Source organism: Myiozetetes cayanensis, unplaced genomic scaffold, assembly GCF_022539395.1.
Source record: "Myiozetetes cayanensis isolate MyiCay16 unplaced genomic scaffold, myiCay2020 scf6-25, whole genome shotgun sequence".
NCBI classification, from domain to species: domain Eukaryota; kingdom Metazoa; phylum Chordata; class Aves; order Passeriformes; family Tyrannidae; genus Myiozetetes; species Myiozetetes cayanensis.
In genome coordinates, this window is record NW_026087853.1 from 47,183,671 (window position 1) to 47,208,617 (window position 24,947).

A 24,947-nucleotide genomic window follows, 5' to 3' on the forward strand; every position below is an offset into this window, starting at 1 on the left:
GCGCTGGGCAGGGCACGTCTCCAGGATGCAGGACTGCCGCCTCCCTAAGATCGTGCTCTATGGGGAACTTGCCACTGGCTGCAGCAAGAGAGGAGCCCCGAAGAGGAGATACAAGGACTCCCTGAAACAATCCCTCAGCCTTGGCCATATTGGTCAGCACCATTGGTCTACTCTGGCCTCAATCAGAAGGCCTGTAGACAACTATCTATAATGCTGTTGCTTCTTTTGAGAACACACACAGGATCGCTCTCGAGGAGAAAAGACAACGCAGAAAGAATCGCGTCTCGTCGATATCACCTGGGGAGTCTTTCTGCTGTGCCTTCTGCAACCGGACTTGTCTATCTCGCATTGACCTTTTTAGCCATCAGCGCGCTTGTAGCAAGCGTGGGTAGAGCCCTTCTCAAATCTTCGTTTGCGAAGCCTAGCCATGATGACCTGAAGATATTAAAACATCAAAGTCCTCCAAAGGCACTGTTATTTTTTAAGCTTGTTATTTTTTGCGTGTCTCTTAAAAATCCTTGAACCAAGCTAAACCAAACTATCTCTAGAGAAAAGAGGATCACTATCGTGCATGAAAGGATTTCTAAGTTAAACCCATGACTTCTGAGAAGGGAGACATGAAAGCTGCTGTACAAGAAAATACAAATCCATTAAAAGATGACTGTGGTTTAAAATTACGTATTTTAAATTATTAAAAAGAAAGACCAACTCTGATTTGGGGAGAATATAGTGGGGAGAATAAGGAAATAAGGAAAAGCAAATAAGATTACAAGAGTTAATTCAACTTAAGCCTATTCCACTGAGGTACATTCACAATTAGTAAATAATAAATTGTTTACTGACTGAAGGGTTCACCAGAAGAGTAAATTTGACATTACTCTTGCAGACTATTCTTGCAGAGCAATTTTTTGATCTAGAATCACTGGTACTCCTATGGAAGTCAGTCCCTGCATTCCCCAAGGTAGGGAACAGAAATTATGTTATGAGACATGCATTTAAGTCAAAGAAACTTTTACTTTTAAAATTAAACCCTTGAAACATACTATTCTATAAAAATTATTAATCAAATGCCTTCATAGGAATAACATTGTGTTGAGTTATTCAGTGCTTATATGGACAAATCCATTTAATGAAATCTTATGCATTCATGACTGGTTTACAAGCATGAATAGGAGTTCAGTGGACATAGATCTTTCTTAAACAGTTTATTTATTTGCCAATAATTACTGGAGTAACTTTGAATGCTAAGACCAAAGAAATTTTTTAAGTCTGGCTTGCCTGCTGTTTGTGATTCTTCTTGTTCTATGTGCAACTATTATTTCTGTGTTTCTATTGCATTTCAACCTATGAAGATCCTGGCAGTGAGGACTATGGGGGATAGCTGAATTCATTTACATTTCATTTCTGTTGTCACCACTTTCTGACTTTGCTTTCATGAATGGATGGGAACTCCAGTGGATATGGTCTAGTAAAGAATGTTTGTCTATAAAAGATAAGCATATTCATACATTGAAAATGTTGTGGGAGCATTTATGTGAATTCCAATACCTGAAGGGAACCTACCGGGGAGATCTAGAGAGACTTTTTACAGTGGCATGTAGTGGCAGTACAAGCATGAATGGCTTCAAACTGAAAGAGGGCAGGTTTAGATTAGATATTAGGAAGACATTTTATACTGTGAGCGTGGTGAGACACTGGAAGAGGTTTACAGAGAAGCTGTGGATGCCCCGTCCCTGGCAGTGTTCAAGGCCAGGTTGGATGGAGCTCTGAGCAACCTGGTCTGGTGACAGGTGTCCCTGCCTTCAGCAGTGGGTTGGAACTAGATGATCTTTAAGGTCCATTCCAAACAAGACCATTCTATAATTCTTTGTAATCACTAAGCCCATTTAATTAAACTTCAGCTTAATTAACCTTCAGTCTTCCAATGTCATCATACTTTTCTAATGCTTTTGGGTTTACTGGTTTATCCTTAAGATGTTTTTTTTGGGAGTCATTTATGGGCCAGGCTCTATTTTGAGAGCCTCCAATAAATGCATCATATTTGTTGCAAACAATGGTTGCCAAACTCTGACAACAAAAGAAAAGAGAAGCTGGGTAGCTGACTTCATTTGAAAAAGTCAGTGATTCTGATTTTGTTCCTGGGTATGGCGATCAAGCATTTCCTATTTCAGAATACAGGGTGATGCAACCTAATCCTTTCCAATTTCCAGCATCTAAAATGTTGCTCAGTACGGAGAGATTCCCATCAACTGTAATGGGCAGGGAATGACAGGATAACCTTCAGCCACAGCAAATTCTATACCTAAAGTGCCTGGAGGACTGAGGATGAAAGATTTCATTAGGCTTAAATGCACTAATGAAACAGCTTAATGTAGTTACTCTGAATCTCATCCACCAGATTCTGTGACAAGGAATGCTTTTCAGTGCCTGAATGGAAAAAAATACTTCAGTTCACATGCACAACGTATGATTAAAAACTGATGTGTTAAAGATAAAATTCAAACCTAAATAATGGTTAGTGCCAAAAACTTCAGGCCAACTGACTTCAGCCTTCTTTCTAATACTGTTCTCTGTCCCAAGTCAGAAATTTAAGATGACTGCAGAGAATTTAAATAGGTTTGAAAACTGAGCTTGACTTCAAATCAGTGTTAGGTTTACTGAGAAATGGGCATTTTGTAAAAGATATTATAAATTTGTGGTTCTCTCCTACTGAGTTTTCATTCTTGTTAAACTCATTTTGAATAGACAGCGCTGACCTTTTAACTCTGATAATATCAGTGTCCCTGTACGTTGGGAGGTCTGTGCCAGACATTATGGTCCTGGTAATAAAATGTTCTGCACATGAACAAAAAGGCAAGTGTTATAAATAGGAAATTAGCACCACCTTTCCTTTGTCTAGTTGCTTTAATATTTCTGTTAACACTAAACCAATATGTAGAACACCTTCCTGAGATGAAAAGGAGAACAAACTTTTAATGGCATTACTAAGGGTTAGATATAAAATTCAGATGCTTTGTAAGGACAATAAATATTTCTAATTAGTAATTGTTTTTCCTTTCTTACTATGCTTTTAAAAGAACTCTATATTTCAGAATGGGGATTAATCTTGTAAAACTTAATTTAAAATCAATTTTTTTGTCTCGAATCATAGAAAAACCAAACCATGCACCTGCTTACTTCTTTTTTCATAAAAAGGTTTTTAAAAAAATTATTAGCCTTTGTCCCAGACCATTCTTCTGGTGTGGCCCTGCAGGTCCCCTTGCAGGAAGAAGGCAGGTGCGTGCTGGCTGAATGGTGACATTCACTGTGGCTGTGGGTGAGTGGAGGACTGGGGAATGACTCACACCTTGGGAAACTTAAGGTTTTGGCTGATTCTATTGTGGAAAACTAATAATATGCAGTCAAATGTACAAATACCTCAATTACAACAGTTTGGGGCATTTATAAATGGATAACAACTTCTCGACCAAATGAGAATGTCTGTTAAATTGCATAAAGTTCTTCATCATGCTTGTTTTCCGAATTAAGTGAAATTCCAGTCGAGATTTCTGATGGACTAATGAAGAGATCAGGTTTCCTCCCAATGACTGGTTGTAGGTTAAGTATCCTAACAACAGAAGGAGGCAGGAAAAACTAAGGATCTCTAATAATTTTATTCTGTCAGGCTTTCTTTTGAAATGTGTACAATCAATCCATTTTGTTTTGTTGCCAGGGTTTTTTTTTATCCTCGTTTCTTATATTTCAAATAGTGCTGGCATCCACAACAGGTTATTTTTCAGTGCACAAATAAAGCAGACCAAGTTTATTACCTGTAAATGATGCAGGTTTGCATGAATCTCTTGGCGCTGTTACCACCAGCGTAGTTTTCTGTTATTCGTATTCCTGCTTCAATCCTTCTGGAACATTCCTAAAGGTTGGAACAGTGTTATGGCTTCCTTGGTGTCTTCTGGACCTAATTCTGAGTTTAAGTCCATGAGAAATGTCATGTAGCAGGTACTGTCTTCAAGGTTATCTTGATGTCCTGTTCATACTGAGTGAAAAAATTACTGGTTGCCAGTGAGAGGTATTGGTAATTTTTCTTCGGAAAGGTGCAGGCTGAGTTGTTGTCTGGTATTGGAAACAGTAATATTTAGCTTGGTTTTACAGGCGTACTGTATATTTTATTTTTAAAGGTAATGTGTTGCTGGTTATTAGAAACACTCAAGTGGTGTTTGGCAAGTCCCTTCAGATGTCAGTTATGAGATTAATGGGTATGGTGACAGTGATGCTCAAAGCCTGATGAACGCTCAGGAGAGGAAAACAGCTTTGTTGCCAAAAGAGCAAAAGCCACATCTGCTGACCCTGTTGCTAATGCACCTATCAAACCAGCTTTCTCCCAAAGTTAGGCAAAACTGAACATCTAAAAATGAGGGATTGCAATTGCAAGAGAGCTCAGCTCACAGAGCTATACTTAAGCAGGCAGGCTCTCTGGAGTATCCCAGTAATCCCCAAAACACTCCTTCCATGCTGCCATCAGAGACTCGCTGTGCACAGCAGTGCTTCTCCAAAGGGCTTCTCCTCCTGGCTGTATGGACGGGTGCACCGTGAAGGTGTCCTGCTGCTCTGGCAGCATGCTCAGAGGAGGTCATTTCCTGCCACGCTCCTAACAAAAATAAAGCATTCATGGAACTGAGGGTGGTAAAGTATTGAACATCTAAGCATGCTGGATGTGCCCAGAGGTTGCAGATGGTCCCTCAGTAACCAAAATTCAGAGATGTCACAAGTGGCTGAACAAACAAATATCACCAGTTAATGGTTAAGCTCTCAATTTACTAAAGCATTTGTTACCAGTTTGCCAAAGAGATCAAACAACCGTGAATCATAACCTTGGCTACTAATTAAATCCTTTATTCCCTTCCCTCATTGCAGAAATGTTTAATCTTGGGGAATCAGGACAGCCTGTTGTGCAGAATTAGATTTTACAGCATAAGTAGAAATAAGCTTACTATAAGGTTTCTTACTGGAGCTGGAAATGGGAAGGATTAAAATGAGAATATTAACTTTCCTTTCTGGCATGGAAGTTCATGTCAGCACTGAAAAATGATTGATGTGGAATAACTGCATTGGAAAATCATTTTGGTGGTGTAGTTTTGTTATTTTACTGAATGGCAAATATCATTTTTATTATCCGACTGCCTTTCCTATAGATGAGACTTGTCCTCTAGATAGAGAATGAGGGATTTGGTGTGCTTTACTAGTGACCAGCTGTCAAAAAGAAAAATATTTTACTCAGAAATAATGGACTGTGAAGAACACCCCAGAGGAAATGAGGCATAAACCAAAATACTACAAGCAGTTTTATTGCCATTCAAATATATTTCTATTTGTCAAAATATGTTTTTATGTGCTTTTATTTGTAGGATGTATAGCTGCATGATATCACACCTTTGATATTTACTAGCAAGTTAAGCAGCATTTACTTTTTTGGCTCCCATCTCCGCAAAGCAGAACAGAAAACACCAAACACTTTATTTGCCTTGGCTTTTGGGGAAGTTGTCTTTGTCCCCAGCAGCAGAATGATGCAGCACGGGGGTACTGTGAACTGGCATTAGGCTAACTGTCCGCTGGGAATTGATCCAAATACGCAGCCATCCCAGTCAGGAGTAGCAGATTTCCATTTTTATTACTCAAACCATGATGTTGCAGCAAGATCTGTGGGAGCAGGGCCTGGAGACAGCATCTCTAAGACATCTCAGTAAGGTGTTAAGAGAGGGGCCTCCCTGTGCAGATCCAGCTGCAGATTTGGTGCATAATTACTGAGGTACAGTCAATTTATATAAATACATTTAGAGGAGTAGTGAGCTGTAGACCTGTGGTGAGAAGTTGTATGTTATTAGCTTGAAAAGCAATGTATTTTATCCTGTATCTGCAAAAACCAATCTTTTCTGCCATCGCTAAACCTGAAGAATTTCTATAACAGAAAGAATGCACCAGAGACACAGTAGCTACAAGTAGAAAATTATGGCTTTTTTTGCTTCTGTTTTTGGCTTTGCAGAAAGCTGTTTTCCTACTAAAAGGTGGGAGTTTTCAGAAAGGGAACACCCCAGCCACTCCTATTCAGAGGACAGACATCCACCATTTGCACATACGCCACTTTAATTTGCTGGGGGAGATTTGTCATGAGGAAACAGCTGAATACTCACTAAAATTCCAGGTTATATTTAGCTGAAGAGGCTTGGGTGATACCAGGCTATATCATGCCAAAGACCCAAACTTGTATGAACTTGTACAGAACTTAATTATGACTTGTCAGTTATGAGATTAATGGGTATGGTGACAATGATGCTCAAAGCCTGATGAATGCTCAGGAGAGGAAAACAACTTTGTTGCCAAAAGAGCAAAAGCCACGTCTGCTGACCCTGTTGCCAATGCACTTATCAAACCAGCTTTCTCCCTCTCTCCTTAGTAAGTATGAATGGTGTCAGGTTCAATACAGACAGAAAGCACTGCAAAGTGACATCTCAATATGCTGGTCTATCAGGATTACTAATAATAATTTTATAAAGATAAAATGTCTGGAATATCTAACTCTGCTTTTGATGCTACTCCCTAAAGCCACCACTAAAAGTGTGTTTGAGATGAGCGTTAGAAATGCTAGATGTTCATGCACTTAAAAAAGGGAATAAGGATTGTGCTGTAATGTCATTGAAGCACATCTTGATAAGAGTAATAAAATGAGCAAGTTGAATAATGACCACAGGTTAAATGTTTGATTTGATATTTTAATGTTAAGGAAAATGCATCATTTTTGCAAGCTTTGAAAAATTTGGGATATCTGTTGGTCTTAATGCACTGTTTGAAAAATAATGTCAGATACTGTGGAAATCAGTTATTTCGAAGTAAAAAGGGCAAATTATTATTTCTTCATTCTACTTTCAGTTCATATGCAAATGCGTTTGTGTTTTTAAAAATCTTTCAGATTATTTTGTCTTTATATAAACTTAAAGTTCAGTTTGGGAATTCATGTGTAAGTAGATGTTGCGTCCAGCTACCACAAGATCATTTGGTTTGCTTAGGGAGTCAACAACTCAAAAATCTTTGAAGTGTTTTTTTAAAATAATTCTTTGAAAAACAAAGAATTCTTGTAATTGAAGAAACATTGTATGGGAACTGGGGGAGAACACCACAGAAATAAACAAACCTCAAAACTAAAAGCTGGATTTCTGGAGTGACTGTGTATAAAAACTTTTCATGGCTGAATATGAAGAAACTTGAGAGTTTGGGCTTTTTTTGTGAAAATGAAGCTGGGAGATGTGGTTAGAGGCTATGTGGACACCTCTTTTACCTGTGAAATGTATGCAAACCCAGCATAGGTCAGATAAAACCCTGGATTTTTATAGCCCTCTTGAAAGGTGAGGAAGGTCAATATAATGGTGTGTTGTACTCCCAGGCTGTAATCACAACTACTTCCATTACACATTCGCGTGTTAGTGAAGCATTTACTGCAGACTGCTATATTTGCTGTCTGGGTGGAGATGCTCTTTCACCCCACTCACCTGCCTCGTTTTTCCCACAGGCTGCGGGAACACCACCGCGCTGCAATTAAGGTGATTCGTAGGATGCAGTACTTTGTGGCAAAGAAAAAGTTTCAGGTGAGTTGCGAATAAAAAAACTCCTTTTCTAAATAAACCCTTTTATTCTCCTGATTCATTGTTTCTTTTAGAAACTTAAGAGAGACTAACACAATTCATTTCAGTAATGGTGAGCTACACCCACTATTCTCTCCCTCCTTCAATAGGGTGGTTGTTTCGCAGCAGGTTAGTCAACTGTGGATGCACTGGAAATAGGCTAAACTCCTGAAATGCAGTCTGAATTAAAATGTTATTTTCTGCTAATGGACTTGACCCTTAACCCTCTGTTATCGCTGTCTCTTTCTCGCAGTGCAAACATTCTCGTATGTCTCCATTAATTCTGAGCTGTATGCTGCTGTCATGCCGAGTCAGTAGGATTAGAGATTAAAATACTACCTCAGCCTTGTTTCTGTTCCTTACTCAGTGATAATGAAGTCCCGATAAGAAACCAGGGTGGAAATTTGTTAGTGTATCTGAAAGTTTCTCCTTTCTTTTCCCCTCTCCCTCTGCATGGGTAGGAGACCTCCTTCCTAGTTTATGAGATACTGGTTCTCTTTACTCCCCTGACCCTCACTGATGTACACTTCCTGTGTGCCACTTCACTTGCTGTGGTCTTGCATTGCCATAAGCATTTAACAGTGACCAATTAACCTTGTTACCTGGTCTGAATAAAATATTATCACTGCAAACTTTCTGAAAATCAATTTTGGTTAATCCGGTAAAAACACATGTTAACAGCCTTCAGCTTGATTTAAACCAGGTGAATATATATATATATATATTACTTACTTAAAATTAATGAATAAGGGACAATCTCTGGAGAACAGGCTTCACAACTGAAAATGCAAAGGAGGAGAGGGTCTTAATGGCCCACATCCATTATCATATATGGCCTCTCCACTGCTGCTTACAATAGACCAAAAAGCTTTCCCACCCTTAATCTAGACCTTCCAAAAAAGGGAGGGTATCCTTTTTCCTTCAAATATTAAGGGCACAAAATTTAGGATCCAGAAGGTGATGATGATGATGATGATAACAGTCCAATATATCTGTAAGACAGTGTTAGCTGCTATTTCAAACCCATGATTCTGACTTCATCATTGAAATTTAGAAGCAGCGCCTGAATTCTTTAGCAATTTTCTACTTTGAATACTTTCATTTTTATGAAAATTCATGATCTAATTTATGGCTAAGCTTGCCTAAGCTTTTTAGAAAATGTTTTCAGTTATGTATAATGTATTCAGACCATCACCATTTAGGCTGAAATCACCCATGTCCAGGCTTTTCTTGAAGAGAGCACTTTCAGAAACTTTCTGCTATCCCATTTCACCTACTTTTATTATTAGACTAAGGGTAAGTAAGGCCTAATGTCCAGACTACTTGAAAATAATATTCATAGTCATTTTGTTTAGAAGTTCCTTAGCACTTGCTGGCCAGCACTTGTAACTTGGCAAGGGTTGTGGCCCATTCCAGTGATGTTTCTACTGCTGTTGTGTGAAAAATTGCCTAAATATGGCCCCTGCCATTTAACTTTAATTTATTCACTTGATTTTGATCCTTTGCACTGTGGTAATTACTGGATCAGTGCTCTCATAAATTTAGATCATAAAATATTTGCCATGGTATTAACTAAACTGCTTAGAAACAAGAAATCTACATATTGTATATCTGCCTCCCAAGTGGTGTTTGTCAGAAACAGATTTTGAAAATACCTGAACACTGTGTGCAACATTATCCACCTGGCAAATAAATGAAACTCCCCTGCGGCAGATGATTTGATAGAAGCTGAAAAAGCATTTGACTGAATAGAATGGGACCATTCAGTTCATACTTAAAACTTGTTTGTGCTCAGTATCTCGGTTGCTAATCTGGCTTCTCAGTTGTACTCTCACTTTTGGATCTGCAAAAGACCTGGTCCTGGCCATCCACAAAATCCCTCAACAAGGTTGTCTGTCATCCTCTTTTAGCAGTCTTTCTTCTTCCTAAACGATCAATATTAGCTGTTACTAAAGAACTAAAAATGTCAGTTTGGCTGAAGCAGGATGTGTCTCAAATCGCTCCTGGGTGCAAGTGATATGCTGCTGTTTCTGTCAGAAACAGAATCTCCCAATAGGAATGTAGGGGGGTATCTGATACTTCTCCATAATTTCTGAATACAAGGTTACGACCAAGTTTAAAAATTTGGAGAGCACCAAAGGTACAGTTTTCCAAAGCACCTAGGTAACTTAATGCAAAAAGTCACCTTGAAATTCAAGCCACAAGGTGCTTTTGAAAATCTCTCCAGTAATTAAAGAGATAACCACTGCCATTACTCTTTCGTCAAAAGTATGTCGTAAATCTGCTTTGTTCTATTGTATGCACATAAAATAATCATAAGAAATTAAAATGTTTAAACATGTGCCAAGTAGTGACTGTACTGTTTCTAATAACCAGGCCAATGTAATACCTGAAATTAAGGTAAAGCAGAAGATGCATTTTAAAAATGTATCTTTCAGCATGTAAGGCACCTGTGTAGCTGTTTTCTGGGAGATACTTGCTTTCTAAGCGTTGTGTTTATGTGAAATGTATGTTAAAAAAATCAGATATTTTGCTCCTATAACTGTTGAAAAAAACCCAACAATCCCACAACCAAATTTCATCTGAAGTCCACTGGACTATTCATGCTTAAAATTAGCTGGAACATTAAGCAAGGCCAGCACTTTAAAGGAGTACTTTTCAGAGATGCCTGTGAAGCTTTTGAGAAGGGAAGCATAGGAAGAAGGAGAGGAAGAGGAAAATTTTGCAAAACAGGTCCCAGCATGAACCCAGCATGGTTCTTAAACTATACCAGCTGTTTGCAGGACACACCTGTATGCCTAAATTTGACTAGATACATTTTTTCAAAAGATCAGTTAATAACAGGGGATGATGGCACCACAAGGACAAAAGCCAGCTAGAAAGCAAAGCCTTCCTGTTTAAAAAAAAATAATATAAAAAAAAATAAATAAAAGCTAAACAGGGAAACCAAGAATTTCAAAGGACATGAAAAGCAAGTCTTTGTGAAGCATCACACTTGGGTATCATTTCCTCTCAAAAAAGCAGGAGAGAAATTTAGACTGTATTTCAAAGTCCGGTTTAAATATAGTTCTTATGATGATACCCATGTAAGAACCCAGTATACTATTATAAAGAAGTAATACTTTTTTGTGGATGTATTTATGTTCTCATAAAGCCTGTAGGCTGTTTCAAATTCTATACAAAAGGTCACATTCTACTAGTAATTAGCATAAGTTCTGTGCATCAGTTAGGTGAATGGCTTATGATTAAGGAAGGATTCCATAGATTACAGGGAAAGTAGACTTTGAAATTACTTGTTTTCTAGGCTTCATTCACCCCACCTACCAAAAATGAATTTTGTGTATTTGTTATAAATCAGATGCCTTAAACACAGCCTAACCTTATACCTGAATTTCAGAAAGAAAATCACCATACTCAGTTATTCCATTAGCTTGATTCATGAGTGAATAGCCTTTGTTTTCCAATTAGGAAAGTCTCTAAAAGTCTTAAAACTTATGCACATGTATACAACTGTGATAACCATTGCAGATACAGAGACCGAGAATTTGTTCTGATTTCTCATTGTCATTTGGAAATTTTTTTTTTTACTTTCTTTCCATGTAAATTCTTCCTAGTTGAGTAAATTATTTTCCTTCTAAAATACATTTTTAACTTGTGATGTGTCTTTCACCATGGCAAATATTCCATACATAGCATAAATTAAAAATACAGATTACAGCTCTACTGATGATGTAACTGTTGCCTGATTTGTTACAATTTCCCTGGAAAATCTTACATTTATAGTCTTGTAGTTCATCATCTTACATAATTAATTTGTCATGGTATGAATCATGAATTGTGTGTGTAATCATTTCTAATCTCCACACTGGGCTGTACCAAACAATGTACTTCAGTGTCCTGTGCTTCACAGGATGTTCTACCTATTTTATTTGACTGTCACTTGGTTACATTTCTCAGAAATTCCCCTTACCCAGATTCCCCTCTCCCTTTCTCAGGTATGCCTCTGTGCCCATCCAGTTGCTAGGGAACAGCAACAGCCAGAAGTGCACATTTAATATTTGGCATTGGCTTTTGTGCCTTCTGCAAACTTTCATATATGATAGGGGAAATTTTAACTCATTTAAGAAGAGTTTTTCCATGAGTGTTGGTTAATTAGCAGAGGAACAAAAGTAAAGAAGAGAAGAGGTTAAGGAAAGCTGTGGGGCTGGCTTCTATTTTTGTGTTTTCAATACTCATTCATTGCCTGCTGCAGGTTTTTTTTCCTTTTAAAAAATTAACATATGGTCAACATCAGGAGTATTTTCTCATGAAAGATCAGCTTTCAATATGAAGTAATTACAGAAAAATCAGTACTGACTATTAAATATCCTATCATACTCAGAAATTAGGCTTTTTTCATAAATTCTACTGACTCCAGGTTTTCAATTCACATTTAAAAGAGAAAGAAACAGCCCTGTAAATGATAAACAGGCAGAGAGAAACCTACTGTGTCTACTGTCAGGCTCCTGTGTGAGAGTACGAGGATGGCAAGAGAAAGCTCTGCCTCTTTATTCTTACTGAACTAACAGCTTTTCTTAACCTGGAGTTCTCAAGCTCATCTTTGAGATTTCTCTCTTCCCTATTTGTAGTACAAAAATAATCCAGAACTCTTTTTTTTTTTTTTTTTAATATCATCATATTTCTGGTGCTAGTCCAGGGAAAGATTTACAGGCTTATGCCATCGTTGAACCATATTTCTCTTTTTGTGGATGTTAGTTATGTGGGGATTCTTGGGAACTGAAGCTATTCCCATTCCTGTTTAGCCTTCCACTAGTGAGTATATCATGTTCATGCAAGGTTTGCAGGAATCTGACTGTCTGAAATGTAGTTTTTCTGATGAAGTGATGTTATTAAAGTAATGATTCCTGAAATGTGGAAGATACCTCCCAGGCAGGTGCAGGGGACTGCATGAAGGTGCCACAGCCTGTTTTTTATATTGTATACTGCTTTCCTTTGGCTTAGAAAAGAAGAATTGAGGAAAACCTGCAGTGTGTGAAGTAATCTAAAGCAGTGCAGAGATATATGCTTTTGAAGTACAGGTGACAAAACAGTTTTGAGACCTCAAATGGCATCCAGATTCTGGTATCTCAGAAGCTACCACTGTAAATTCTTTTTCTTGCTCTAAAAAGAGCAAGAAAGGAGAAGTTGTAAATCAGTGTTACCAAGGTTTTCACTAAACTTTGAAATTAGCTGCAGAATAGTTTAAGTTGGGAGGGATGTTTAAAGGTCACCTAATGCAAACCCCCTGGCGTGAGCAAGGACATCTTCAACAAATCAGGTTGCTCAGGGCGCCTTCCAACCTGACCTTGAACGTTTCCAGGGATAGGGCATCCACAGTTTCTCTGGGCAGCCTGTTTCAGTGTCTCACCACCCTCAAAGTAAAGAATTTCATCCTAATAGCTAATCTAAACCTGCCCTCTTTCACCTTGAAGCCATTCCCTCTTATCCTATCCCTACAGGCCCTTGTAAAAACTCTGTCCCCTTCTTTCTTAAAAGCCCCCCTCAAGTACTGAAAGGCCACAAGAAGGTCTCCCTGGAGACCTCTCTTCTCCAAGTTGAACAACACAACTCTCTCAGCCTGTCTTTAGGGAGAGGTGATCCAGCCCTCTGGTCATCTTTGTGGCCTCCTCTGGACTTGTTCTAACAGGTCCATGACTTTCCTGTGCTGGGAACTAAACAGCTCTGATTGCACTCTAGTTTCTAGATGTAGGATTAAGATATCTTTAATTTGTTCCTGCACTTTGAAATGTTTGTTCACTTGCTTTCCAGTTATTCCTGGTGTTTATAGATTAATAGTATTGCCCTTATCTTTAATTTTTAAAAAAAGTTGTTTCATTGCTAAGGTCAGATTAAGTCTTTCCCATGTATGCCTTTCAAATTACAGACACAGGGCTTTCTCCCTGGTCATTCCTTACACCAGTATTTCCCAGTAGCCTTGAAAGCTCAGCCACTCTTTCTGGAAGAGGAAATCAGTCATGCACCTTCATCAAGGGCTGTGCTTTAACCTTCCTATGGTAAGACCTGAACTGAGAACCCCAGCTGCTGACTGAGAACAGGGGCTTGTGCATGTGAAAGACCTCTATATTGTTCAGTGGCCAAGGAGTATGAACCTCGTTTTCAGAAGAAACCAGAGTGAGCACAGACTTCTGATCAAAGTGCCAGACCAACTTTTCTTGGCTCTAAGTTCTTTTGAGCTCCAGTTTGGTGGATAATCTCTCCAAAGGCATATAGGTCTGCAGTTAGGAAAAGGTGGATGAAATGAGAACTGTCAAAATCACCAAAAACGTGTGATCATGGCAACAATCAAAATAACTCATACAGTTATAATAACAACAGTGTTGAAAGGAGTTAAAAGAACTTACTGTTTACTCCTCAAAAACATCCACATTGTCACAGACCATTCCTACATCCTTGTGGCTTAAAGGCATGTTTTTTGTCTCTTATTTTACAGCAAGCCAGAAAGCCCTATGATGTCCGAGATGTTATTGAGCAGTATTCGCAGGGTCACCTCAACCTGATGGTGCGAATCAAGGAGTTACAGAGGAGGTATGGCCATGAATTCAGTGTTGGTATCCATAAATAGCAGCAGAAGGATGTTTATAAATCAGGCAGTGATTGGGGCTCGTGGATAAAAAGCTGATGGTGTTAAAAGTGTCATATTGGTAGGACTGTGCGAAGTTAGTGAATATAAAGTGGCATTTGAGTAAATATTTCTTTTCCCACCAGGAGGAAAAGGCAAAAAGCTTAAAAATCGGACAATTGGGACTTATATGTATTACCTCAGTTCCTACTAGCTTTAACTATACACTACAAGCCCTGTGTGTTAGGGGCAGTGTTATACCTAGAGAGTGCAATACTGTCACCAGCTCTGGTAGAACTGCACTTAAGAGCAAACTAAGAGATGACAGATAAGTGCAGCAAAAAAGCTGCAGAGTAACAAGGAGAAGAGGAAACAATGCTGATCACATGGAAAAGTGATGGGCATGGTGGAACTTTACAGTTGTTAAAGAAGCTATGGACCAATCTAGGTCTAATACCATTTTTTAGTTATTTTTTAAATTTTAATCTATTCTTAGCACAAAGTAATGGCTTCACTTACAGGATAAACCAGAATTATTTGAACTTTACTTTGCTTGTCTGTGAAGAGGCCTTCCTGCTCCAGCTAGAGAAAATGAAGATGCTGGTTCAGCTAATAAAAAAATGAAATTTATTCTTTTTGGTTAATAGGTTGGACCAGTCCATAGGGAAGCCGTCTCTTTTTATCTCTGTCTCAGGTAAGTTAATACAAAGGACATGTCTAAAATTAATCTGATAAAGTTATAATTAATGGAAAATACTTGTTAAAATACTTTTCATTTCATTGCTTAAATACTTATTCATTTTTAAACAATGTCAACCACTTGCGCTCTGAGGATTAGGCATTGGCAATAATATTTAGTCATCAACATTTCAAATTAGGGTTGTTCTTATTTAAAGCACCCACTTGCACCAAAGGTTTTGAAATGTTTGCTCTAGTCTGAGACTCATCATATTTTCAATAAATTGGTCTGCTAAGATCGCAGAGTTCCTGCAGAATTAGTAATATCCACATAGATCTTAGGTAGATTTGAAAAGAAATTGGAAAAGGAGCACAAAGGACTAAGTTTCTTTGTGGCAAATCTGGCTAATGAAAACTCTCTGTTTATGTCATTTGAAAACTCATTTTCTATATAGTTTATAGAGGGGGAAAAAGATAAAATGTCACCCAACGTGTTATTCCAAGTTGTCTGTAGAGTCCTTTGTGTAGTGGCAGATTGTTTTTAAGTGGCAATTAAAACATTAACTAAATTGGGAACATTTTTGTTCTCCCTGGTTAAAGCATAAAACTACGGTTGAACATGCCATAACTTAAGGGCTATTAAATGCTATGGCGTGGGCCAGTGCTATAAAAAGAAATAAAAACTACTTTTAAGGACTAGATCTATCAGCCTGGCAAAGGTATTCAGTTACACGGTGTTGGTGGCCTGGTTAAACACACCCTGTTGTGGCTAGCTGCTATTTTGTTACACCACCATATATTAAGTTGAAAATGTTTCTTGTTCCACAGAGAAAAGCAAAGATCGAGGAAATAACACCATTGGTGCCAGGCTGAACAGAGTGGAGGACAAGGTAAGCCTCAGTTGAACTGTCAGTGAATGAGGGCATGGTTTGTGATCGAACAGTGCTTGTTTCATAGGATGTGGAGGAAAATTCAGCTTAAAATAGAGTTGAAATCCTGGCTTTTTCAGGTGATGGAGCGTAATTTTTGTGGTAGATTGCATTTTTGGTTCTTACTTGTCATTTTAACAGAGTAAGACAAAAACAGACTTGAATTGATTTCAGTCTTTTTTGGGTCTCTCTTGGGGTTTTTATTTTTAATTGCATATATTACATATGTCTCAATGCTTTACTTCCTTCCTCCACAGTAGGTAAAAGGCTCTGTTCCTTTAATACCTCAGTATATTATGGTCCCTAAGATTTCCCTTTGATCGTTGCTCTGTTGTTTATATAAGTCCACCTACAATTCCTCAGAGAGAGAAATAGCAAACCTTGTTCCGTCCTGGTTTTCTTTCCTTATGACAAATGAAATTTCTCCTTTCAAGTGACGTGAATCCAGAAAAATCAGACCTGTTCTATAATCACAAATTAACAGTTAAGTGCTTTGTAACCCTTTATTTCAATGCTGGCTGTGCTTGAAAAATTAAATGGCAGGTACAGGCTATGTCATTTTTTAAAAATATAGGTTTGCCTACATTGGTATTAAGAAAAGAAAGGAAGAGTTAAGAGAAATAGTTTGAATCCTTTACTGATCTCTTGCAGTGATTTGGTGAGGGAGTGAAAGAATTTCTTTATTGCAGGATTATTTCACTCATGTGTCTGAACTTCATTCATTATTAAGGACTGAACTTTTCCTTGAGGAAAAGAGATTTCAGAGTGTTTATTTCACAACTGGAACTGTGATAACCTCACGAAGAATTTGTTCTGAAGAAAGATCCAACAAATATTCTGTAAACTAAAACACATTCCAGGGAATGCAAACTGAGCACCCTGATCTGTATTGATTCACTTGTGACATACCCCCTCCTTATGTATTTCTCCTTAAATACTTCAGATAAACTTAAACGAGAGTACTTAGAACTGTACGTCAATCTACTGGAAAGAATGGCATTTCAAAGGAAATGGTATATAGGGGGACACATAGAAATGGTGAAGTAGAATATAGGAAGGTATGGAAGAATGACTGTGCAGTGCTCCCTCAGATCTGTGGTCAGTATGTGTGCTTACACATGGAAGCCCTCTCCAGAAAGTTTGCATTACATTTATTTATTTTCTCTCCATAATGTCAACTAAAAGTGTGGAACACTAGAAAATGTCTTGTGACTTGTGACAGAGAGCGATGACTTTTCAGTTTGAACAAATAATTCTCAAATGACAGCTAAAGCAGCTTCTCAGTGCTCCAGTGAGCCTGGGAAAGCTTTGGTGTTGTACTGGCTCAGAGATAAGCTGCTTGGGGTTATTAATTGCTCTTTTTTACATCCTTACAAATAAGTACACCGTGAATTTATAGTGACCGTTGTTTTATGTTTTGTAATGGGACTGTAAAACACTCCCCGTATAATTTTAGTGTAGCAGGGTTAAATTTTAGCCTTGTTTTAAGTAACAGACCCTTCTTTCTTTGCAGTTGCATGAGGTCATCTGTGGTTTCAGAGCTGTATGTTATCTGCCCTATACAGCTAGTCCTATCTGCAGGAATTTTATCTGAAAGTAGCTGAAAGGCTAAAAATAGAGAATTTCAGTTGGACTCAGCAAACAGTGGTTAACATAGAAACACACTAGCAATGCTGAAATCACATTTTTGCTGCAGCTGTAGATGGTGGCTAAAGCTAATCTTTTTGCATTTTTACTCTCAGAGATTGGCCTTCTCTTTCCCATAAAGTACATGGTACATGGTATGCTTTCAACATAAAATTAAATCCTTCCTTAGCTGAGCACTATAGAAAGAGTATCTGTATCAGCTGTTTTTCAAGGCTATTAAATATTTTAAACAGTTTCATCTCATTTGGTTGGTGAATTAGTTTTCAGTCTTGGATTTTAGAAGAAGAGATTTGAAGTGCTGTAGGCTAGTGTCAGCATCTAACCACCTCTTGTGCATTTGAAAAATCTCCTTTTTGTCAGAGGAGGCATATGGACAGATGGCAGTACAGAGGAATGGCATATGAAGGGGACATTTTAAAATAAAATGCTTAAACAACAGTGTATTGATGGGAATTATGATCCTTTACGGCACAAATCTGACCTTTCAAGTATTGAAATCAGTAAAAAGTTGTGTTTTCTTCTTTAAATTTAGGAACATGTTCATTTAAAGTACATAGTTCTGTATTCTGTTCATCTAATGCACTGAGAGAAACTGACCTTGGGATACATGCAGTTTATGATCATTAATCTAAAGATTGTTTCCTAATATGCAAAAGCCAAAGGGATGAATCACTCTTGCAGGAGCCTTCCTGCAGATTCCTTCCCATTGAATTTTGCAATTTTGGCAAGACACTGAAAGGTGGTTTTGTTAATGTAACTAGAAACTGCACAGCCTGATGGGCCTTCGTGAGAAGAAATCACGATCCAGGGTGTAATCACAGCATACTTTGACTTTGCCATTGTTCTCTGTTGCTTGCAAAGCTGGGGGTAGCAAAGCTATGTTCTCCTCAAGGTGTATTGCCGTGGCTGAGTGCAGGCAGCTGCAGCCCCCGCCGTGCCCACAGCCTGATCTGTCGGGACACCAGCCAGCTGTGGTCCAGCAGGCATGTAGAGGCGGTAGTGCAGCGCCCAGGCTGAGCTCACAAACCCTGCCAAGTACCAATGGTCCAAGTCTGTGCGTGTAGATACATTGATCCAGCCCCTCAGAGAATGTTGTTGAGCAGGATTACGGCAGCAAATCAATTTATTTGCGGTGACCAGCCTTCTCTTTTTATCCTGAAACATCTGGGAATGACTATTCAGCCTACCCTCCAAGGAACCTGGCCACAGCTGGCTTGCTACCAAGCTCAAAATCAAAAACAGTTTTTCCAGATGGGCCCAGCTGTGTGTGCACAGTGCTCTTCATCCTCACACGGCGCTCTTCATCCTCTTACCGCAAGCACTGCCTGCCAGGGGCTTAATGCTGGGTGTGCCCAGCAGCTCTAGCCAGGAGCAAGCCCACAGTGCACTTGGGAAATTCTGTGTCCTACATCTCCTGTTTTCTTTTCACTGCACTAATTTTAGCTTGGCTATAAATGACTGTAATGCTAGCTTTTTAATTTTCAAATTAATCTGTTCTTTTTCAGCCTTTTGCCAACCATTAATTTAGCTGTAGCAGGCGCAGCTTGCACTTTTCAGGTAATCAGCCAGGCTTGTTGCTTGGCTGCCCTAAGGAAATTCAGTCTTAAATATGGGCACTGCACAAAATCATCTAGAATATGCAGTGAAGGCTAAAAGTGGCAGTCCTTGGACTCTCTCTGTGTTGCCTACAGACCAGACTGCCCTAGATGTCTGTAGGTCCTGCCTACAGACTTCCCAGAGTACAGTAACAGAACCCAGATTTACAAAAAAATGTTAAAAACTATTCTGAGCAGTAGACATTATGCTCTTTCTGTTAAGTTGTTTTAAAAATAGGACTTAACCTTCTGTAATGATTTGAACACTTTAAAGTTTGCCTTTTAAGAGTAGTTATAGGAATCCAAAGCAATTTTCTGGGCATCCCTTCTATATACTCAGAAATATTCCTCTGTCTGACAATAAGTACAGTCTTGATATCAATATTGCCAAGATCATAGCTAAAATATTTTTTAATAGTCTTTTTCAGTTACATGGAACGTTAGGAGTAGATGCTATCTGTTACTAAATTTTAACTGATAGAGATTTGAATGGAGATTTCCATATGTAGAAAAGGTATGTAGTAGTGAGACACATGACACCTTTTAATGTGAATCCAACAATTCTGCAAGATGGTACTAATTCCAAGCATATGCATGTTTTGCATGCTTACAGCTGAGAAGATGAACCCTTGTATTCTATTACTAACCCAAAGAGCATCATAGAGATCATAGCACTTTTTCAGATTTACTTGAAAAGCAGATAGCACCACTTTGTAAAATCAATTGAAAAGAAATCTATCACATGAAAACATGTACAGTAAAATAGATACTGTTGTGCTGTTTGAGTTACCTACTGGAAATCTGAACTGATACTGGAAACCAAAACCTTTTGAGTTCTGATTGTGCTGATTTGGTTTTCTCTCGTCTATCTGCAATGTCTTTGATTGTTAAACATATAGAGCCCAAGTGCAGTAGAATTCTAAAGATATGATATATATTTGGTGTATTTTTCTCTGTGAGTGCTGAGTATGGAACTTCTAAAGATAAATAAGTGCAAAGGCTTCGTTTGAGGTGGCTTTCAAAAAGTGGTGGTGACTTTATGTTGCAACATTTGTATATGTGGTATGACATTTTCTTCTAGCTAAAAAATTTTCTGAAATTGTTTCATCAGAGCATTGTTTCTGTCTATACATGTATCAGAAACCAGTTTGTCTGGAACGATGTTGAAGACAGTTCAGATGAACAGAATGACCATTGATAAGGCTGGGTCCAGTTTCTGGTTTTACTCTTGTTCTTTTCCACTTTTCTAATCAGCTAACAGCTCCCCATTGCAAAAGGTTTCATATCTAACATTTCTCATGTTGATTTGCTTAAAAATACATGAACTTGAGTTATATATTGCAGGGTGATTTCCCTGTAATGGTAATAGACTTGCTATTTTATTGTATCGAAAGGTAAATTGTTTAACTCCGTTTCTAATAATGACTTCTAGCCCATCCAAAGCAGAAAGATTTAGGACATATTACAGAGACCATTAAAGTCTTGGTAGGTCTTTCATTTGTTCTGATCTTATGGTAGCCTTGAGGAGCCAACATTTCGGTTTTCAAAAACACATGGTTTCGTGCTGACAGCTTGTTTACCTGAAAGAATTCTTCATTTGTGGCCAGTTTTCCAATTTTGTGTGAAACAACTGCATTATCTAACATAGGATCATACCATGGTGGGTTTTTTTCCTCTATTTTTCTGGTGTTCTGTAGCCTAGGAACAGTTACTGTGCTTCCTTAAGCACAGCAATTAGTGCAAACTTCAAAGAAGGCCTTGACTGATTATGTCCTTCTTGCTCATCAGTATGCAATGGACAGAAACATTTTGGCTTCATTCTTAATTGAATAGAAATGCTGAAGTAGTGATGGTAGAAGACTGACAAACAACCTGACTTTCTGATCAGTGCTGGAAAGCGAGGTTAGAAACATGAATCCTCGGTTGGAGAGATGGCTTCAGGAAGTGTCTGTCATGGAAATAGTCAGCACTTTGCAGGCTGAACATGCACTAGGCAGCTCAGGTTTTGAATACTGGCAGCTTCTGTAATAGGTGTGTGAAGATTTGCCTTTCCAGATACCAAGAAGCAGAACTAAAAGCCGTGGGTTTGGCTGGAAATTTTAGAAGAAATGTGAAATCGTTAAAATCAAAAGAAACACCAACAAGCAGTTACTCATCTTGTATGTAGTTCCTGCAATGATGAAGAAGTAATAACCTGTGGATGTGGAGGAATATTGAGGCATATGGAAGATTAAGTATCCCTATTAATTTAATCCTTAGTCTTTTTCCAGATGCTGAAGTACAAGCATACGGAAGCAATTTCAGTGCTGAACTTTGTGATGGAGGATACCCATTTTCTTTAAATTGGACTATAACTAAGCACATCCTTGAACAATCTGGGTCATTAGGCAGCCTTACAGTTTTACTAGCTTTTCTCTCACCTATCTGATAGTATTTCAGTAGATAAACCACAAAAAACTACAGATTTCCACTTCAATATCTTATTCTTCCCACCTTGCCAGCTACAGTAAAATAAAATTATCAGGCATCCATTGTAAAAAGTGGAAACAAAAAGAAATTACTTGTTGTATTCACTGCTGCCAGAAGCTTTGGTAGCCAGAATAGAAACAAACTGAGAGAGAGATTAGGCAAAGTCATGGAGAAGGGCTCACTTGAGGATTATTAAACAGGATGTCTGTATGTAAACTCCAGTTTAGGAAGTACTTTAAACAGTAGCCAGTGATGAGTTGGTAAAAAAAAAGGAAAACCATGATTTTATGTATATGTACTTTCTTACACTTGGGGGGTTTTAAGACTCTGCTACAAGCCTTGCACTAGAAACAAGGTAATTGGAAGGTAGAGAAACTTCTGTCTTGTTCAATGTAGCCCTTTTTATACTATGCTGTATACACAGCTGTTGCTGCTGGATTTGGTCACACACAGCCTCACAGAACGTTGCTGTGCAGTGCCTTAACTCTGATCTGTTTACAAAGGCCATGTGATCAGACCCTTGCCTGTCTAGAGGACATTCACGTGAGTGTTTGCAGAGCCGTACCTTGAGGGCTGTAAGGTCTTTGGAGCAGCCTTCACTTGCATCCATTTGTTAGCACTAATTTTATCTGTTTGAAGATCTTTAGATCCACTCACAGCACAATGTAAAACAATTGAATTATGCATTAATTTTGAAATGGTTTAATATGAGCTGTGTGAAGTGCTATGTATAACCTGTAGAAGAGTATGTAGGTGCAGTAGCTTGGGTATAGTTACAGACCTGGCATACAGCGCAGTGTTACAAGCTATTGTGGTGTTTTGTGGTCTGTTTCCAAAGTGTTAGCTCTTAGATCAGAGTAAATGTGATTATATTAAAAAAAAAAAAAAAAAAAATCAGCATTGAACGTAAATATCCACAGGTGGTGAGAATACTGCAGCTCATTAGCTTATTTGCAAGAAATGAGGGTATACACTTGCTCGGCACTGAAAAATGAAGTTAAGCAAGACAATAGTATATCTTTATTCTCAAGAAGACTGACTGAAGGTAGTTCAAGCTAGCACACAATGGCTATGCTAGTATCAAAAGTGGTGATGGTGACTAATTAAACTAATTAAACTCTGGTTATTCCTTTGCATGCAGCCATCTGTGATACTTCTCTACAGATTTTATGAAGAGAAAAAAGGCAAAAGTGAAATACTCCTAAAGAGTAGAATTCCTGTTTAAGTGAGTTGTGATGGATTTTACTGCAAATTTCTAGGGCTTCTGGAAGCCTAATGCTGAGTGTAAACCTTTATGAATGCAAAGTGTTACACATATTTTGAATTCTTAGCAATGGCAGTGGTGGCATGCTTGTGATCTGCAGAGCTGTCTACTTCCTTATTAAGAGCAGAAATTCCAGAGGAATTTTAGGTAACACAGCAATATATCCTATAAAATCTAGGAATTTTTTCAGGAGGTGGGGGGGAATGGAGGATGAAATAATGTCTTACCAGTTAATAATCTTTTAAACAATCTTCAGATTAGTTGCTGGTTTGGGAATCTGCTAGGGGTGTTTATATTTGAGTAGGTATGCAAGTGAATGTAAGGTCTGCAAATGGAGATGACTCGATCTTTTATCAAACCACATAAAGCCTGTTTTGTCTGGCATTCAAAGATAAACCCAAGCAAGATTTGAAATGTAGCCTCCATCATTCTTGTGTAGAGACTGTTTACATTTGATGTGGAATGGAAATGCATGGTGAATATGCCGAGAGAGAATGTGGAACAGTTGTATGGACTAAATACCCTGTAGAGCTGATCAGAGAGAAAGCATTGAAGTGAACAACACATGTGCACAGCATGCTACACAGAAGACTTTTATTTGTCTTTCCTATAGCTTAAAGAAATAGACATGACCATAAGCTCATCTCTGAATTTTTTTGAGGAGGTGGGTGTGTTGCAGATAAGTGACCAAAAAATAATCTAACATAAATGGCAAATTTTGGTTTTCATACACTAGGATGAACCTTTATTGAAGTTACATGCATCAAAGTTGGAATTGTTCCTTGTCAAAGATGTGTTTTTAGAGTGATCTTGCTGGAATTAAAATACTTTATTTTCATATATAGTTGACTATCAGATAGGAAAAGTGCATGGAGCTGAAAGGTCTCTATTCAGCCTGCAGTCTTTTCAAGTTTGGAATCTATTCAGCTCTTGGAAAAGATTCGGAGTCAAGGAAGGTATACTCCCTTTCTTACACAATGCCCGTACCTTCTGACACCCTATCTGCTCCTGCTGTCCCCCCTACCCCTCCCTACCCTCAACTGAAAATTGCAAACCAGAAATGGTCCAGTACTGCTTGGATTACGGGAAGAGAAATAGGAGAAGGATCCTTTGCTGTCTGACTCTTACTTAGAGCTATGGGAGACAGAGAAAGATAAGAAGAAAAATAGCCAGTCAATGAAAGTAGAATATGAACACCTGGTTCAAAATACACCTACCACTTCTAGAGCTCAGGAAACCAAGATGGCAAATACAGTTTCCTTACATCCATCTCTCTTCCTGCATTCTACCCACTGGGGTTGCCACAAAACTACAATTCACCTTTCAACACAGAAATAAAGATTTGTGTGACTTTGATAAAAATCTGGAACGATTATGATTACAACAACTTTTTATGTGTCTTTAAAATATGCTACTGTTTCAGCAGTTAGCACAGGACTGCAAACCCATGTCACAAATTCTCTTTCAGTCCCAAACTAACTGATGCTACACCTGGTAGCTCCATCCAGCAGCCTCGCCTGGCACTGTGTGATTGACCTTGTATGTCATGGGTGTCATAGTCTGATGAGCTGCCTCCCTTTAGATGGGCTTTTGCGGTAGCTTTGTTATTTTCATCATAGCATGAAAGCTCCTGCTCTGACAGGTTAAACACACAAAACAGAGAAGAGAGAAAGAAAAATATTGTCTCCCTCTTTGACAGCTTAGGTGCAGGAAGCGACTTGCCTGAGGTATCACAGTGGCATCTGTGGCACAGCCAGGAATTTAACTTAAGCCTTGTCTGGGACTTAACCACAAATCAGCATTCCTTTTTGTTATTGTGTTTAAACGCCCCTCTAGTTTTGAATAGTTATATTGGCCAGTGCAGGGTTCAACTTAATCATAGCCCATTAATACTAAAACCATCCAGTACTTGAGAACAGCATATATAAACACATAAACCACACCAACCCAGCCAATATAAATGTACTGAAACTATTTTAGACAGTGCAATTTAAATCATCTAGAAATTAATCTACTAGCATCATTTTGTAGCCCAGGAGTCTAGGGGTGGAGAGGACTGAACTTGCTTATGTGACACAG

The 24,947-nt window shown here is 38.4% G+C and overlaps 1 protein-coding gene across 4 annotated transcripts in view; it reads left to right on the forward strand.

Annotated features, from left to right (window-relative positions):
* Positions 1 to 24,947, forward strand: part of KCNQ1 (potassium voltage-gated channel subfamily Q member 1) — a 337,444-nt gene that overhangs the window by 218,569 nt on the left and 93,928 nt on the right. For all 4 annotated transcript variants that reach the window (XM_050336525.1, XM_050336522.1, XM_050336523.1 and 1 more), the window contains 4 exons: positions 7,556 to 7,631; positions 14,158 to 14,252; positions 14,934 to 14,980; positions 15,793 to 15,854. In XM_050336525.1, coding sequence (XP_050192482.1) covers positions 7,556 to 7,631; positions 14,158 to 14,252; positions 14,934 to 14,980; positions 15,793 to 15,854 — 280 coding nt within the window. The remainder of the gene's footprint in view (positions 1 to 7,555; positions 7,632 to 14,157; positions 14,253 to 14,933; positions 14,981 to 15,792; positions 15,855 to 24,947) is intronic.